The sequence below is a fragment of the Marmota flaviventris genome, chromosome 2 (genome assembly GCF_047511675.1).
Source record: "Marmota flaviventris isolate mMarFla1 chromosome 2, mMarFla1.hap1, whole genome shotgun sequence".
Classification (NCBI taxonomy): Eukaryota; Metazoa; Chordata; class Mammalia; order Rodentia; family Sciuridae; genus Marmota; species Marmota flaviventris.
Genome location: NC_092499.1, coordinates 135,172,501 through 135,191,443, shown reverse-complemented (window position 1 = coordinate 135,191,443; position 18,943 = coordinate 135,172,501). Strand labels below are relative to the sequence as shown.

General features: G+C 37.1%; 1 protein-coding gene across 1 annotated transcript in view; it reads right to left on the bottom strand.

The window, feature by feature from the left end:
* Nucleotides 1-18,396, bottom strand: part of Btbd1 (BTB domain containing 1) — a 36,648-nt gene extending 18,252 nt beyond the window's left edge. Inside the window, exons 1-3 of the mRNA XM_027921922.2 lie at nucleotides 17,935-18,396; nucleotides 11,226-11,382; nucleotides 6,706-6,811 (exon numbers count right to left, since the gene is read on the bottom strand). Of these exons, the coding sequence (XP_027777723.1) occupies nucleotides 6,706-6,811; nucleotides 11,226-11,382; nucleotides 17,935-18,320 (649 nt within the window). The 5' untranslated portion in view covers nucleotides 18,321-18,396. The remainder of the gene's footprint in view (nucleotides 1-6,705; nucleotides 6,812-11,225; nucleotides 11,383-17,934) is intronic.
* Between the last annotated feature and the right edge of the window lie 547 nt (nucleotides 18,397-18,943).

Genomic DNA, 18,943 nt, shown 5'->3' with positions numbered 1-18,943 from the left:
TATCTTAAAATAGCCAGGCATGGTGGCACAAACCCATAATTCCAGCAATTGAGAAAGCTGAATAAAAGCGGGAGGATCCCAAGATTGAGGCCAGCCTCAGCAACTTAGCAAAGACTCTGTCTAAAAAAATAAAAGGGTTGGGGATGTAGTTCAGTGGTAAAGCATCTCTGGGTTCAATACCCAGTACAACAACAAAAAAAGCTTTTTTTTAAAGAAATTGGTGTAAGGTTAACATTCAGATTTTTTTGGTAGTGGGGATTGAAACCCAGGGCCTTACACATGCATGCTCCACCACTGAGCTACACCCCCAGCCCTTTTTTAAAATTTAATTTTTGAGACAGGCTCTAAATTGTGCACTGGCCTCAAATGGGATTCTTCTGACTCAACCTCCCTAAGCAGTTGGGATTCCAGGCATGCACCACCACACCCAGCTTAACATTCAATAACATTCAATTTATTACTCACCATATATGCAAGTTTAGATATGATATCTCTTTGTATATTCATGCTATTTATTTAGCAAATTCAAATATCCCAAATATAATTAATAATGAATGAGCCACAGAAAAAGCTTCCAAGTTATCACATAAATTTATAAAGTTTACAGATTACAATTCATTCATTCATTCTGCAAATATTTTTTCCAGGCACTGATTTATTGTTGAATAAAATTAAAAATCCTTGCCTTTATGGAGTTTACACTCTTTTGGGGAGAAGCAGATTAAATACACAGAAGTAAATTATGTGTTAAATACATGTGCGTAAAAATAGCAAGGTAAGGGTGTCAAAAACATCTTAAATAGCATGATTTGAGAAGGCCTCATATGAATCAAGATTGAAGGATGTGGGGAAGTAAGCCACAAAGAGGAGCACTGCAGGACAACGAGTGTGAAGACTCCAAATCTAAGTGTGCCTGGCATATTTGAGAGGCAGCAAGGAGTCCCATGAGGCAATATGGGGTGAGCTAAAGAGAAGTAGGCAAGGAGGCCAGAAACATGGAGAGTGGGGTACAAAATGTAGCACTCCACAGATCATCTGGCTTTCAGTCTGAGTGAAGTAGTATATTCCAGGAGGGTTGTGAGCTGACAGTTTTTGCTCTAAAAGGATCCTCCGGCAGCTGTTTAAAAAAAAAAAAAAAGACTATAGTAGTGGCAAGGTTGGAAGCAAGATCAATTAGGAGGTTCTTATACTAAGATAAGACCAGGAGGGCATCAGTGGATGTGATGAAAACTGATCAAATTCAGCATATATTATGAAGGAAGACTCAATACATTTCCTAACAAATTGGATATGGGATGTGATAGAAGAGAGGATTTAAGGATAATGGCAATGTGAGCACTGGAAGGATGAGAGTGGCATTATCTGAGATGGGGAAGATTATAGGAGGTACAGGTTTGGGGCAGAGGAAAGAACTGAAGTTTCATTTTGGACATATTGAGTTTAAAATCCCTATGTGACATCCAAGTATAAATGTACCTCAGGTCCTCACTTAGACTCTTTTCCTCTTATCAGAGTCAAAATTAAAATAAATTCAGTAATTTTTTAGGCAACAGCAGCCCAGAAGCAGTGAGTTAAGAAGACAAAAATGTTTTATAGGCCAACATACTAGGATGAAATAAGCTGCAATCAAACAGGGACAAAGAGAAAATACGTGAAAAAATAAATGTAAGTACTTTAAAAGCATAGTAGTCAAGAGTCCTACACACAGAGAAAAAAAGACTTAAGGGCTGGGGATGTAGCTCAAGCAGTAGCGCGCTCGCCTGGCATGTGTGCGGCCCGGGTTCGATCCTCAGCACCACATACAAAGATGTTGTGTCTGCCAAAAACTAAAAAGAAATAAATTTTTTAAAAAATATTTATTTAATTTTTTTTTTTTTTAGTTTTTGACGGACACAACATCTTTGTTTGTATGTGGTGCTGAGGATCGAACCCGGGCCGCACACATGCCAGGCGAGCGCGCTACAGCTTGAGCCACATCCCCAGCCCCCCAAAAATAAATATTAAAAAAAAATTCTCTCTCTCTCTCTAAAAATAAACAAATTCTACCTAAATTGCACATTTAAATGTAGAGAATCTTAAAAAAAAAGACTTAAATAATAAGTATTTTATAACCCCTGAGTGTTTCACTGTATAAGTACAATAACTATTACTTATAATAAGCATTAATAAGTGCAAGAATCTAGATTTGATTCAAGTACACATAATTTAACAGATTAAGCAAAAAGTTTTAGATGTCTTTCTCAAATGGCCAAAATAAATATCTTGGTTCTTAAAAAGTAAGATTCTTAATACATAGTATAGTAAATATGTATAGTAAATTCATAAAACTTATTCTCTAAAGAACTTAACATAAATTATGCACTAGTATAAAATACGTAACCGTTATACTTTTACATTTTAAATTTAAAAAGTATAGCATGCTTATATATAGCAGAAAACAAAACATTAATATGATTAAATTACCTAGAAGTTAAAAAATTTAAAAAAAGATTTTTGCAACTATTTACACTTCATATATTAAAAGTCAAAAATATTTACTTAATATCACAGATAGCTAACATTCAAAGACTTTAGTTCCCAGAACACCGTTGGGGATCAACAGTATATTAAAAACAACTGGTTTGGGGCTGAGGTTGGGGCTTAGTGGCAGAACACCTGCCTAGGACGTGTGAGGCACTGGGTTTGATCCTTAGCACCACATAAAAACAAAGGTATTTTGTTCATCTACAACTAAAAAAAATTTTTAAAAATGCATTGGTTCAACATAATTTTTTTTAAATCACAATTTCTTCTTTCTGTTGTAGCTGAGCAAATTTATGAAGTTTTTTCACAAATTAAATAAAAAGCAATACACTTAATCCAAAAGCAATACACTTAATGACTTTAACAGTTAATCATTCAATGAAAAGCAGAAGACTTTCTACCTACATGTTTGTTTGCTAATAACCTGAATAAAGAGAACGCATAGTAAATTTAACTATGCCACATACACACAAGAAGCACATCAACTGTCCTTAACATATGTAAATTCATTTTGTTGTATTAATGTGACATCTTCTTCCTTTAGCAAAAAGCTGTCTCTTTCCCGCTTTGGAACTCATGGTCAAATCCCAGAAAAGGAAAATTCCCAAATCTAAGACTGTAACAGGGGTCCACTTCATGTTTTGAGTATAAACCTTGCTGCTCAACCACAGGTGGCTTATTTTAAAACTGACATTTCACCCACCCCCTTTTCCTTCCTCTCACCTACCTTCCCTATCAAGGAAAATAAGACAAACATTTTTCTTATTCCAGGCTAGGCTACTGTGTCCTTCATTGCCCAGAAGGGTGTCACTACTCACAAGAATAAAAACAACCCAACTGGAGCAACAGCTCTCTCAAGGACACCCAGTGGACACTAATTACTAATCTCTACCGATAATATTTGGATCCCAGCCCTTATATCCCTCTTTCAAAAGCCCTGTGTTCCCCCTGGCAGGGAAAATCCTATATTTTTCCTTTACTCGCAAATCAATGAAACTTTTCTCAAAACCTTGTCATCATTATTAGATCAGAAAGAGACAAAGGACCAAGCTTCTGATATCAAGACAGTTATAAAATAGCTCCTGAAGCCAGCTCCTTCCTTCTCTCAGCTCCTAGACTTCTCTATAATTCCCAATTTTTCACACATGCATTTCAAGGAAACTGGCCTGTAGGGTTGGAAATAGGTAGAGGGACACAAGGTCTTCTAGTGGCAGGTGTAGTAAAATAAAAAATTACAGCTGAAGGTCTAATAAATATTGTAACACAACAGATTATGTTTCATATATATAATCCTGGATTTTAATATAAGCAACCATGAGTCAATTCAAATCAACAAATATTTATAGGGTATCTACCATGTGCAAGGCATTTACTCTTCCAAAGTCCCAGGCTCCAATGGCATGACTAATGCAAGAGCTATTTATATAACAATATAAGTTATCCAGATGTAAGCAGTGTTATTTCAAAGGAGAGTATCTGTAAATCAACAGATACAATGTGCAGGTGCTAAGAGTAACACAATCTAGTCCCTGCCCTTCAGTATAATGCAAACAATCCATAAATTCTTTACAACATACTGTGCAAGAGACAGGTAAACTCACAATGGAATGTTATGTAATTATAACAGAGGAATATACTAAGTGTCATGGAAGAAGGTGGGGTGTCAGTTCTCAAGAAATGATTTGCTACAATGGTATAATCTGAACCAACTCCTTTTGTTCTGAAAGGATCTCCCTGGCTAACTCAATGAAAACTGTAAGGTGAGAAAGAAAAGCATCATTCTAGAGTCAGTCCAGTTGGTCAATAAGTATTAACTGAACACATACAACCTTCTGCTGTCTTTAGTGCTAGAGATGCAGTGGTAAATAAGTGGTAATTAAGATCTGTGCCTTTAAGGAGTTTATAGTCTGGGAGTGGAAAGTGGACAGTCAACACACATACATATACCTAGGTACCAATATACATTAAAAGGAAAATAAATCAGAGTAAAGGATTGTTTAAGTGTCTAAGAAAGTCTGAGATATCTTAGGTCTCAATCTAAGATCTGAGTGATTAAAAGCAGGTAGCTATACAAAGATTCGGGGGAAAAAAGGATTCCAATCAGAATGAATAGCAACTATAAAGAACTGAAATACAAATAATGCTGGCCAGTATATGTAGAACATAAATGAGGAGGGAAAAGAAGGTGACAGTCACATGTTGGTAGTGACTGCTAGTTATTTACCAAAAATATGTTTTCTCTTTCTGGGATGTAACTAAGTCTACACCCCCTAGCCTCTCCTCAAGTTAGGTGGTATCTTGTGACTGGATTCTGGATAACAAAATAAGGGCTAAAATTAAACATACAACTTCAGCGCCAACATTTTAAGTATGTGGGTACTTTCCCTGCCTATAGTTTCTCCCATATGCAGGCAAGATACAGGTAACAATCAGGCCCAAAGGAATGGCAGAGCCTTAAGAAATAGCCATCTGCTGACTATGACATTCCATTGGACTGTTATGTGAGTATAAAATAAGCTTACTTTTGTATTTGAGCCAGTATGTACTTTGGGTCTATTTTTACACAGCCAAGACTAAACTGTCCTGACTAATAGAAGGCTGGCTATATCATGTAGAGAGCCTTATCAGTTTTTAATTTGAACTTTACTCTAATTGCAATAGAAGCAAAGAAATAATACAATCCAATTTTTGATTTATAAAGATCATTCTCAGCCACCCGTGGTGGCACATACCTGTAATCCTAGCTACTTGGGAAGCTTAAGCAAGAGGATCCCAAGTTTGAGGCCAGCCTAAGGAACTTAGCAAGACTCTGCTTCAAAATAAAAAATAAAAAGACTGAGTATGTAGCTCAATGGTAGAGTACACCTGGGCTTACTCCCCAGTACCAAAAAGGGGAAAAAAAAAAAACTGTTTACAAGCAAAATCTAGCTGCTATGTAAATAATGGACCATATGGGATCAACAGTGGATAGAAAGTGAGACTAGAGGAGACCCCTGGAATTATCCAGGTGAGAGAAAATACTGGCTTAGACTAGGCAGTAGCAGCAGATATGGTAAGAAATGGTCAGATTCAAGATATATTTTAAAGTAGAGCCATGAGCCCCTAGTGGTAAGACTGCATATAGCATGCAAAAGAAAACGAATAATCAAGAATAACTTCTTGGTTTTTTGTGTAAGCAATACAGTTCATGGTGGTGTCATTAAAGAAAACTGAAAAAAAATTGGAAAGGAACAGAAGAAATCTAACAAAGAATGAAGGGAGTCCATGCTTCTTTTTTAGCTGTTTTGTTTGAAATGTCTAGAAAATCTCCAAATAAAAAATGTCAAAACAGTTCAGTATATGAGCTTGGAGCTCAGAAGATAGGGAATATGTATTTTCTGTTCACCATCATAAAGTCTGGATTAGTTCTCTCTAACCTCCTACAAGACAAAATTCAAATCCTTAGTCAGTCCTGTCAATAGATGGTCCTCTACCACCCTTATTCTGCACATGCTTCTTCATGTGGTTCTACTTACATTACCTAATACCCTCTCCTCTTCACTACCCAAATACTATACATTTTTTTAAGGCTTATGTCAGAACCTCCTTTGTCAAGATTTTCCTAACACTACCTAAATTTGAGATAATTTCTCCATTTTCTGGAGTTACACAGTAATTATTTTCTACATACCTAATTTAGAAAAGGCAAAAGTAACATTTTGTTATATGCCATCTCCTCTTAATATTATTAATCTAATTTTACACATTTGTTCCTTGATTCTCAAATGTTTCCTTAACAAGACAAAACATACTTTACCTTTCTTTATATTTCCTACAGGGCATTATATACAACATGCATATGGACATTCTTATTTATTTGATATCTTTTAAAAGACAACGAGTGGGGCTAGGGCTGTGACTCAGTGACAGAGTGCTCGCCTAATACGTGTGAGGCACTGGGTTCGATCCTCAGCACCACATTAAAAAAAAAATAAGTAAAATAAAGTTATTTTAAAAAGGGCAATGAGATAATTAAGACTTTTGGGAATATTCTCACCAAAATCAAAGAAAGCAAAACACAGAGGTAAACTTCAATCATTTTGGAAAACCACTAATTTAAATATACCTTATTCTCTAACAAGACTCACAAAATAAAACATTACTGTACTTAAAATGTAAAAATTTAGTTCACAAGGAACTTACCTATATCAATATCAGTAAACCCTTCTGCACTTATAGCATCCACTGTGCTTTTGTCTATAGTGTCCAGACAAAGACTAGCAAGCTGAGGTTCATCAAATAATCGAGCCTAAACATAAGGAGATAATTTTTATTTTCATAGTTATTTCACCTTCAGGCTGTACATATTCAAAACTGATACTATAAACAGTTATAATTCCTCATTATATAAAAATACCTATTTAAAATAATTAAAAAATCTTTATTCTACAATTAGAAATAAAAAACTAAATATACAAATGCCAAGTGAGGCATGGGGGTGCATGCCTGTAATCTGGAGACTGAGGCAGGAGGATCACAAGTTTGGGGCCAGCCTTGGCAACTTAGCAAGACCTTAGGCAACTTAGTGAGACCCTGCCTCAAAATTAACAAATAAAAAGAACTGGGGATATAGTTCAGTCCAGCCACTGATTTTTTTTTTTTTTTAAAAACACATTTCCAATTTAATTGAAAGGAAAGAAGGAATGTAAGAACTTTAGAGCTTCGAGTTGGGGTTGTAGCTCAGTGGTAGAGCACCTGCCTAGCATGCACTGGGTTTGATTCTCAGCACCATATATAAATAAATAAATATTACATTAATTAATTAATTAAAGGTCCATCAACAACTAAAGAAAGAGAAACTAACCTTTGGCGAAGGGGGAGTGGGGGGGGATTTTAGAGCATCAGAGCTCTGGGAATCTCAGCAAAAACTAGGGCTAATAACAGAACAAATAAATATATTCAATAATATAAATAATAAGATGTTAATGCAACAATGACAACAAATGATCTATAACTATACCCCAAAATATGAATGAATTCCACACACTTAGTGATAAGGAAAAGTAGCCAGAGTATATATGATGAGCAAGAGTTTATATAATGTATGATTACCACCCAAACGTCAAGCTTAGAATATATGCTTTACCAGTTTGCACGTTATACCTCAAAAAAGAAAAAAAAAAAAAAAAAAGAAACTGTTTAAAAGCAGAGGATTAGTAGTCAAACTCAAATGAGATTTTTAAAAAGCCAACACTGAGGGGCTGGGTTGTGGCTCAGCAGTAGAGTCCTCGCCTAGCACGTGCAAGGCCCTGGGTTCGCACATAAAAATAAATAAACAAACAAACAAATAAATAAAAGGTGTTGTGTCCAACTACAACTAAAAAATAAATATTTAAAAAAAGAAAGTACTTGTATTAAAAACTTTAATTTACATATATAAATATTACATCAGAACAGTTTTTAATATTATAGAATGTTCGGAAACTCTCTTCTTGAACTTGTTTATATTAATTTGCTTTGTCAAGCTGCTAATAAATTTCAGCTCTAAATCTATATTAATAAAATATTAACTCTGTCATGTTATTTTCCTTTAATATTTTTTACTTGGAATTTTAGATTTATAAAAAAGTTGAAAGAATAGCACAAACACCCATATATCCTTTATCCAGATTTATCGATTGAAACATGTATCTAGCATCTACAATTTTGCTTGGCTTTATTTTCTCTCCCTACACACACACACACACACACACACACACACTCTCACACACACACTCTCTCTCTCTCACACACACACACACACATTAGCTGAACCATTTGAAAAGTTGTAGAAACCATGGCCCTTTAACTTTAAATTCCTAAGAACAAGGAGATTCTTTTACATAACCACAGTAATTAACTTTGGTAAATTTACAATTAATACAATATTTTTATCCAGTCTCCTGGCTGCATTTCAGTTTTTCACTTGATTGTGATTATTTTTTATGACACTTTTCCTTTTAGTAGAGGATCCAGTCTAGGATCATAGTTCATGCATTTTTAAAAAAATATTTTGTTATTTGTAGATGGACACAAAACTTTTATCTATCTATCTATTTATTTTTATGTGGTGATGAGGATTGAACCTAGTGCCTCATGCGTGCTAAGCAAACGCTATACCACTGACTCACAACCCCAGCCCCAAGTTCATGCATTTTTAAAGTATGAAACAGTACATTTTATGAAGTGAAAATTTACTACAACCAGACCAACTGCTTATAATAAATTTTCTGGCAAACTGAACTATATTTTTAGTTAAAAATTAATATAAAAATTAACCTTTTAATCTAGGAGGAAAATTCTTTGTAAAAATTATATTTTTCAGGATAGCAATTGTCAGTCACTCCTTATATTACACAGGCAATATTAAGTTTCCTACAAAATCTATCATTGTTATTTAGAGTAAAATATACTTTCTCAAATTTTACCTTAATATTAACTCTGATAACAGTTCATAAAAAAGTATTTTTCATTATATAAATCATGCTGGTACTGGCAATCTGTTTTATAGTGAAGCTTCCATAAACAGTCTCAACTAAATGAACATGATACAGTGCAAATAACTCACTTGTCAGGAGCAAGAAGTTCACATGACCCCATGAGTGAAAATTTGGACATAATATTGGGTTCTCAGGCCATCAAGATACTGAAAAGTTCCTTTTTTTAGTGATGCCTGTTAAATAACCTCTTCCATTCAAAGTGTCTAGAAACACTGGTGTCATTTGAAAACCTATTAGAAATTAAACTCTCAGGCCACATCTCAGACTTACTGAACCCGAAATCTGTACTGGTGGTGGTGGTGGTGGGGTGCTGGGGATTGAACTCAGGGACACTCAACCACCGAGCAACATCCCTAGCCCTATTCTGTATTTATTTAGAGACATGGTCTGAGCTGCTTTGCATATCACTTTTGCTGAGGTTGGCTTCTTTACTCATGATATTCCTGCCTCAGCCTCTGGAGCCACCAGGATTATAGGCATGTGCCCAAGCCCAGCTTAAATCCGTATTTTAATTGCCAAAGTTCAGTTTACTTATGTCTGAATTGTATAATTGAACTTAAAATGTAAAAGTTGCTAAGTGACCTTTTCCATATACACTAAAACCCCTTGAACAAATAACCTTGTGACTCTTATGAATATCAATTTACTTATTAGATTTTTTTCATAAATTAAAAAAATGCAAGGAGATAGCTTATTAGTTACATGGCTTTAGCCAAGTTATTTCCCCCTTTTATGTCTTTATTTCTTTACCTATAAAATGGTGATAATAAGAAAGCCTTTAGTTTGAACACCTATAGTTCACACAGTTATTGTAAGGACTAAATAAACTAATGCATACAGAACACTGAGAAAGGAGCCTATACAAAATCATCACCCAATACATTTTGCAATTATTACTATAATTACTACTACTACTACTGTTAGCTTAGTATCTGGCTAGATGGAGTTCTGAAATAATATCCAAGAAGAGGTGACATCAACATGTTCTTCTATAAAGAAAAACTTAATGACAGAAGAATTTTTTCAAAAGGTACCACACATTTTCTTATAGAACAGAATGAACACTGAGCTGGAAACATGAGCTCTGAACTCTAGCTTCATCTGTTATGAGACTTTGGACAAGCAGGCAGTTAGCCCAGGTTTTAATTTCCCATTTCTAAAATGAGAGAGTTGAGCTAGAGGTCATCAGTGATTACCTCCAATACTAAAATTCAATAAGATTATATTTGTTTTGTTTTAAGGTTGGGGTCTCACTGTGTTGCCCAAACTGGTCTTGAACTTCTGAGCTCAAGTGATCTTCCCTACTTAGCCTCTGAAGTGCTAGGATAACAGGCATGTGTCACAACATCCAGCTGGATTCTATATTACTTTAAAAACAATTCATACAAGAACATTACAACACTATCTAAAAAGAGAAACTATTTATGTATAAAGTATGAAATTCAGATTTAGGCATTTAACAAATGATAAATAAATTATGTTAAAGACTGGTTAATGTTTCCATAGGTATGTTCAGATAATAAAAAATGATTACGGGGGCTGGGGATATAGCTCAGGTGGTCGAGTGCTTGCCTCTCATGCACAAGGCCCTGGGTTCATTCTCCAGCACCATCAAAAAAAAAAAAAAAAAAAAAAAGATTAGGCTATATACTTAAAATATATCAACTTTTTGTATGAATACTATACTTAATGAAACTTCAGAATGTGAAAAGACTATTTCATATAAACCTAAAATTCTAATTCCTCTAGGAATGGGCCAGAAAGCGTCCAGAAACAGGTACCAAGATAGTCAATCTTAGAAGAATTGAAATATTTTATTTTTATTTCAGATCTGGCAAAACTGAGAACAAAGATGTCCAGAAAATTTCATGGCATCATATTCTCAATCACAGCAGGAACAACAATGGATCTTAATGCCAACTCCAATCCTAAGTAGCCATTTAACTTTTAGTTACAACACCCCACTTGTATAAGGCTTTAATTTCTTTACATTATTTGGCATTGTATTAATTTGTATTTCTAGTCTAAAACTTATGAATCTGAAAGATACTGTAAAAATACAAATATACTTTAAAATAATGATCTGGAATTAATTTTTCAGGAAACACTAAATATTCACATATGGTTATGCTTACATTCAATTTTTAAGCTACAATGACACAGACTTTAGTTACATTTACTTACCTGAGTAAGTAACATAAAGGCATTATCTGCTCTAAGATGTTTGGTGAGAAATTCCACACAATGTGCTTCCAAGGCTGGGACTGCATATTTCTTAGCAGTATAAAGAGTGGTCATAACTGTTTCTGGGCCAATTTGAACTTCATCTGAATACAGGAATCTGCAAAGCAATTAGGAAATTTGCAGAGATGTTCAGCACTATTTTAGATAAGAAATCAACCAGAGCTAACTAAACCTTTAAGGACTATTTTAAAAGACAATGAGCAAACTGAAAATCTGAAGCTTTTAAAAGATTCTACAGTCTTGTAAGCATTGGCACATATATCATCTCATTTTATTTATATTCAATCCTGAGAAGAAGTGACTCCATTTTAAAGGGAAAACTGAGGCGAAGTAAATCACAAGATTACTTTTAGCATCCCATAGCTACTTGCAATAATAGTGGTTCATTTATCTCTCCACCATTTCAGGGGAGATAAATCTGCATTTGTAAATCTACAGATAGCTAAAGTCAGATAGAAAGGGAAATGTTTCTCTACATCAACAGGCATAGTGTGGGTACATGTTTAAGTTTCAATAAATACATGTTAACTGACTAGACAATTCAGTACTGATTGCCATATAACACTGACAGGGAAAACATTTTCATTTTTGGTAAGAAAAAAAGTTATCTACGGGCTGAGGTTGTAGCTCAGTGGTAGAGCGCTTGCCTCACATGTGTGAGGCACTGGGTTCGATCCACAGCACCACATAAAAATAAATAAATAAATAAAATAAAGGTATTGTGTCCATCTACAACTAAAAAAAATATTAAAAAAGAAAATCCAAGAATCAGCCAAGAGGAGTGGCACACACCTGTAATCTCAGCAGCTCAGGAGGCTGAGGAAAGGAAGATCTCGAGTTCAAAGCCAGACTCAGCAAATTAGCAAGGCCCTAAGCAACTCAGGAAGACCCTGTCTAATAAAAATATATAAAAGGGCTGGGGATGTAGCTTGGTGGTTAAGCATCCCTGGGTTCAATCTCTGGTCATAGGAAAAAAAAGAATCATCTTCATTCATATTTTACTTATATAGTTTTTAAATAAGCCAAGATTTTAAAAGTATTAAAAGATTTTATAAGTATTAAAACTTAAGCATAACATTACCACAATTCTTTGTATTTTAAAATGACCACTTAAGCTCTCATATATATAACCTCTAAGGACAAGAGCACAGATAAATGACTGAATAACATCAAACTATCCCTGTTTTCTCCCCAGAGATGGGTTTCTAAAAAGATACAGCTTAGGTTACATTTAATCTAATTGAAAGGTTTTTAAAAGGCTAAGGTGAAAACTTGATTTCATAAGGAAAAAGTCACAAGACCATGTATAAGGAAATTTATATTACAACTCAAAAACTCTTATTGAGGACTACATATTAGCAGGCATTGTGATAGGTGCTAGAGATAAAAATATGGGGGCTGGGGATGTGGCTCAAGCGGTAGCGCGCTCGCCTGGCATGCGTGTGGCCGGGGTTCGATCCTCAGCACCACATACAAACAAAGATGTTGTGTCTACTGAAAACTTTAAAAATAAATAAATAAATATTTTTTAAAAATGCTCTTTCTCCCTCTCTCTTTAAAAAAATATATAGGTAAGACAGCTTATAGCTTAACAATGAAATTATTAAGAAGTAACACCATAATGATAACAGAAGTATCCATTAGACACCAATACATGATAACTAATTTCTTAAGATGCTCCCCAATAAAACATGCCTTTTTCCACTCATAATGAATCTGCATCAACATAGTATGGATCACTTTAATCAACAGAATGTGGCTCTGTGCCAGTTTGGGGCCTATACCTTAAGGATACTGGGAGCTCCTGAAGTGTGTTCTTGGGAAACATCAGCCAAGAAATCAAGCTACTCTGCTGAAGAGACTAGCTAGAGAAGGTTCCTAGAGAGGATCTGAGATTATAAGGATACGGAAAAAGCTTAGCCATTCCAGAATCTGAGTCATACCTTCAGATAACTCCAGCTCCTGTTACTACCTGGTACAACTATATAAGAGACCAGAAAAAGTTGCCAAACAAACCACCCAGGTTATCCCAGACAACCCACATTACTATAAAAGATAATAAAACTATTGTTTAAGACACTAGGCATTGCAGTGATTTATTCTACAGTAACATTTAACCAAAACATGATGTCAGAGATTAGATGAGCCAGTGCATGCTTCTACCTCTGGGGTAGAAGTAATGATTAAAAAAAAGAAAAGAAAATGGAAATCTTGAAGATTATCTGTAGTAATTAAACGTGGAGATTTAAGCAGAAAGACTGCAAAGTTGGAAGATATGGAGCTCTTTTCTAAGACAGGCATTAAAACAAGAAAAAGACCATGAGGAATCAGGTTTGGGACACTTAGTGGATTGGGGGTGGGGACAAAGATCAAATCACAAAGGTTTTGTGTGCCTGTTAAGTTTTTAAACTTCATCCTACAGGCAAAAAAAAAAAATACAGAAAGAAAAGAAAAGAAGAGAAAGGAAAGGAAAGAAAAGAATGAATGAATCATTAAAAGATTCAAAGGAACCATGATACTTATTTGCAATATTAGAACGATAATTGTTAACAACATTGGTAGAGAGAGTTAAGTCTTGAAAAGGATGAGAAATCTGTACAACAAAATGAAACCAAATTACAACTGAGAGTCAAGCCTACAAGTCACTTCCCAGATGACCCACAGAATCAGGACCAAGAATAAACTAGTTTAAGCACCAGAATTTTGGGATTCTTTATAGCATTATAAAGCTGACAGGAGATAATACTAAGTGAGCCTGCCTCAAAAGGCTATAATCTGAAATGTGAGTCCACATAAGGTACACAAGAACAGTAAATGGCACACAGCAAATACTCATCAAAGATGTTTTTATTAAAGATAGGTCCACCTGCATAGGTACCAGACATCTCTATGTGAAAGTCCAGTTGAAAATTAAAGTCTGGAATATGCCATGCATTAATGGGGGAAAAGAAGATGCTGACGAGGACAACATCCTAAGGAAGTTACCCTTACAGTCATTCCTCCATTTCGCTGCTCCCCTTTGCAACAAAATGACATGATCGATTATACTAGCTGTCTGCAGTTCCTCATCTCCCATTTTCTCCCCAACCTCCTCTAGTCAGCCAAAAACACTCCACAGGGTTATATCCACAGTTGCCCTCTCATCAAAACTAATCATTATCAGGCACAGTGGCGCACACCTGTAGTCCCATCCACTGAGGAGGCTGAGGCAGGAGGATCACAAGTTCAAAGACAGTCTCAGCAAAAGCAAGGAGCTAAGCAACTCAGTAAGACTCTCTCTCTTAAAAAAAAAAAAAAAAAAAAAAAATTACAAAATAGGGCTGGGGATGTGGCTCACTGGCCGAGTGCCCCTGAGTTCAATCCCCAGTTGCACCCGCTCCTGCCAAAAACCCCAACAACTAATAATCAATTCAATGTCATTTGACCCAACTCTCAAAGGTATTTTACATAGCTGGCCACTTTTCCACTCCCTTTTTCTTCAAACATTATCTTCAACTTGACCTTTAGGATTCCACTAACAGTTGCCTGTTTCATTTTATGATCCTTTTCTGTGGCTACATCTCCACACACACTGGAAGATACCAGCACTCATCCTTGTATCTCTCTTCACAATCCATATCCGTTCCCTACATAATCTCATTTGGTCTAATCATTTAAACACAATTCATTCTTTCTTTTTTTTCTTGCCTGGACTACTATAAAAGTCTTTTAATTCATCCTACCGCATCTTATTTTATTCCCCCTATGGTCTGATCTCCAAACAACTATAAAAATGAGTTTTAAAACACGTAAACCAAATCACAGCACACCCCTGGTCAAAATCCTCCACATACTTTTCATCACATTTAGATGAAACTCGAAGTCCTTCATTCTCTAAAGTCCTGCATGATCCTGTCAGGGTTTGTTGTTGGTTTTGGCTTTTATTTATTTAGTTTTTGGCGGACACAACATCTTAGTTTGTATGTGGTGCTGAGGATCGAACCCAGGCCACACGCATGCCAGGCAAGCACGCTACCGCTTGAGCCACATCCCCAGCCCCTGTTTTTGGTTTTTTTAACCTTATCTTCTATTACTTCCCTCTTGTTAAAAAAAATACATATATTTTTTAGTTGTAGATGGACACAATATTTTTATTTTATTTATTTATTTATTTATTTAATGTGGTGCTGAGGATTGAACCCAGTGCCTCATGCATACGAGGCAAGTGCTCTACACTGAGCCATAGCCCCAGCCCCTATCACTTCCCTCTTATTCAGCTCGAATCACACTGGTTTACTCTGGCAGTTCTTCCAACAGCAGAAACTCAGCACCTAAAACATACTTTTTCTTGCTTAGAATGCTTCTTCCCCCATAGGCTTGATCATTTTTCTTCAAAACACTCATCAGTATTTATTAGATTATAAGCTTTATGTTGGCAGAGACTTCTTCTTCACTGCTATATACCAAAACCGAAACCAGTGACTGGTATAGGGAGGCATATAACAATGGTCAAATGAACAAATGGAAGAGGGCTGGAGCTGGAGCTCAGTGGCAGAGTGCCTCCCTCGTACATATGAGGTACTGGGTTCGATTCTGAGCACCACATAAAAATAAATAAATAATGATATTGTGTCCACCTACAACTAAAAAAAATATTTTAAAAAAATGAGCAAATGAAGAATATTATTTAAAGGGCAAGCAGTTCAAAGTGAGCAGTTTTTAAAATGGCTTTCAAACCTAAGTTCGTAAGTCTTTACTAGGTAATACAGCATCTATGCTTCAGTCAGCCAATAACTAAGTTTAAAAATGGGCCTAGGTTCAATTTCCACTACAGAAAACAAAAGCAAACAAAACAACAACAAAAAACAGCCTACGTAGCAATTTCAGAATAGAAACAATAACTGAAGGATGAATATCATGAAAATACAATGCACTAAAAATAGAAAATGAGAAATGAAACTGCACTGTGCTACATTTCAAGGACTATAAAAGCAACTTATTTTCTATTGATGAGAAAGGACTGATTAGCACCTTCAATGAAAAGATCAAACATACATTTTTCATTCTACAGTCAATCCTAGCAATTTCAACACTTTTTCAAAGGAAAAAAACTCATGATATTTTTACATTGATGGTTCTCTAATTTAGCCATAAGTATCATTTAGGGAGAGTACTAAAAATGCTCTCAAAGTCTCATCTCCAAAAGTAATACTGTAAGGAGAAAGGAAAGATAATCTACTTGATCCTCCTAGTCAATTTCAAACCAAAAACCAAAATGACCTAGAAAATGGCCCCCCACAAGAAATAAATACAACTGAATACTGACAATATAGTAAACAAAGAGAAAAGAAGGGAAAAAAAGGACCATCATCTTGGTGTTTCCTTCTATCCTTGTCTTTAGGTATGCTTGCCTGTTTCTTTCAATAGTTGTAATTACTTTGCATGGAATTCTAAATTCTATTTATTATAAACATTTTTCATATTATTACCTGGTTTTTACAAGTGTCAAATTTAGTGACTGCATTATATTCCATCAAGTGGAATATAATGTTTACCTAACCTTTCCCTACAGCTGACTTCTTCCTCGTTATTATAAATAACACTACTGTAAATATTTTGTACAGAACATTCTTCTAATATTTTGATGCTTCCTGAGTGTGGAAAGAAAACCTATAGTAAACTATTTTCCAAAAGGGTTTTTGAACCCCATCTTTGTCAAAAGTGCTCCTCAGAAGTGAACTTAAAAAAAATGGTGTCAAAAGAAGGGGGAAAGTATCTCATTGTTTTAAATTGCACTTCCTTATTTACTAAGATTAAATATTTTTTGTTAATAAGTTGTACTTTTCTTTGATAACTAAAAAATCCTGTCTTTTATCCATTTATTAATGGGATTTTAGCATTCATTTCTGATTGTGTGAACTTTATATTCAATTTCCTATTGGTTCCTGATTGAGTGGTGAGCCTTTGCGGGCTCTCCATTGGATTCCAATGACCTGTCCCCGATTCGGTATGGCTCAAGATGCTGCTACCTTAAAAACAACACATTCTATTCAGGCAGCCAAAAACGTCTTGGTATAATGAAACACACATGGTCTTCTGTGTGAGCTGGCTCCATTACTTTGGACTAGTTACTTTTCTAGGCCTCGGTCCTATTATAAAATTGGGAAAAATACCTACACCTCCCTAACAGGGAGGGCTGTTGTGATAAAAAGCTAATTAATGCCTAACTAGTACATCTCTTCCACTAAACAAAATCGATCAGATGTGACTCTACTATCCTAAAATATTGACAGAACCAAATATAATACATGGCAAAATTCGTTTTTGAGCAAATGTGACCTCTTGTGCAGAAACACAAGGCAAGTAAAGACATGTATTTGTCTTGGTTATTCACTCTCCTGAGGCTTGACAACTAATACGTTAATCAATAACTTTTTAAAAAGTAAACAAAAATACAAATCTTGCAAGCGGGCAATCAGGACAACCTCGACCATCCTCTACTCTGACCACTTCTCCTAACTCAGGCCAACTGAAATGTGCAGGCGCCTTCAACGGTAGGACGCACGCTGGTGGAGACAGACACCAACATCTACTCCCAAGACCAGCAGATGCCGCCCGGCTCGCGGGACGACTCCAACCTCTGGGAGCACACCAGCTGGGCGCCACTCACCTCAGCAGCGCCAGGAAGGCGGCGGGCTCTACGTCCGGCAGCTCGATCTCGGCCGACGTGGTGGCCATGCCGCCGTTGAACATGGCGTCGAAGACTGCGCTGCCGGCTGCCAGCACGAAACGGTGTGCGGGGATGCGCTGCGGGCCCCCAGCGGCGGCAGCGCTGCGGCCCTTGCCCAGTACGAAGCGCACATCGCTCAGTAGCTCCGAGTTGAAAAGGAAAGCGAAGCGCTCCTTCAGCGACGCCTTGGTAGCCTGCCAGTTGTACAGCGGCTCCCGCTGTAGAGGAAGCAGGGGTCCCAGGGGCGGCGGCGGCGGCGAGGAGCCCGGCTCCGCCTCGGCGCCCGGGACTTGGTCTCCAGCTGCGGCCGGCCCCATCGCAGCCATCCTGCTCTGCGCAGCTCCCAGCTACGCGGACAGCTCCCGCAGCGGCACCGCCATCGTGTAGCCGCCCCAGGCCGGCACCGCCCCCTGTCTTCCGGAAAGGCGTTTCCGGCTCCATTCCCCCGCAGCCCGACACCCCCCCCCCCCCAAGGCGCGCGGCCCGCCCCTGCAGCAGGCACGTTCCCGCGGCCGAAAAAACCCAGGTGCGCGGCCGCCCGAGCCGGCGCTAGTGGCTACTGCCGCTGTCTGCAGCTGGACCAGACTCCCATCGCGACCCAGCTCCGCGCTCGCGCAGATGGATCTTCTTCGGGCGTGAGTGCTTTGGCCCAAACCCACCAGCACCACCCCAGGCATCCAAAGAAATCAACAGGCAGCTTGCACCGCTTTGCTTTCTCTTCTTTCTCCCAAACCCTCCTCGCAGGGTGTTGAGGAAAGGAAGAGTGACAAGTCCCCAGGCCTTTCCCACTGTAGGCCTTTCCCACTGTAGGCCTTTCCCACGGGAGCATGTGAGGAGCAGACACCGTGACTCCTCACAGTCAAGGCCAAGTCACCACTGCAGATGGCCGCCCCTCCTGTGGAAAACCCAGAAGCAGAGCTGAGAGGCTTTGAACCCCAGTGAGTTCTCC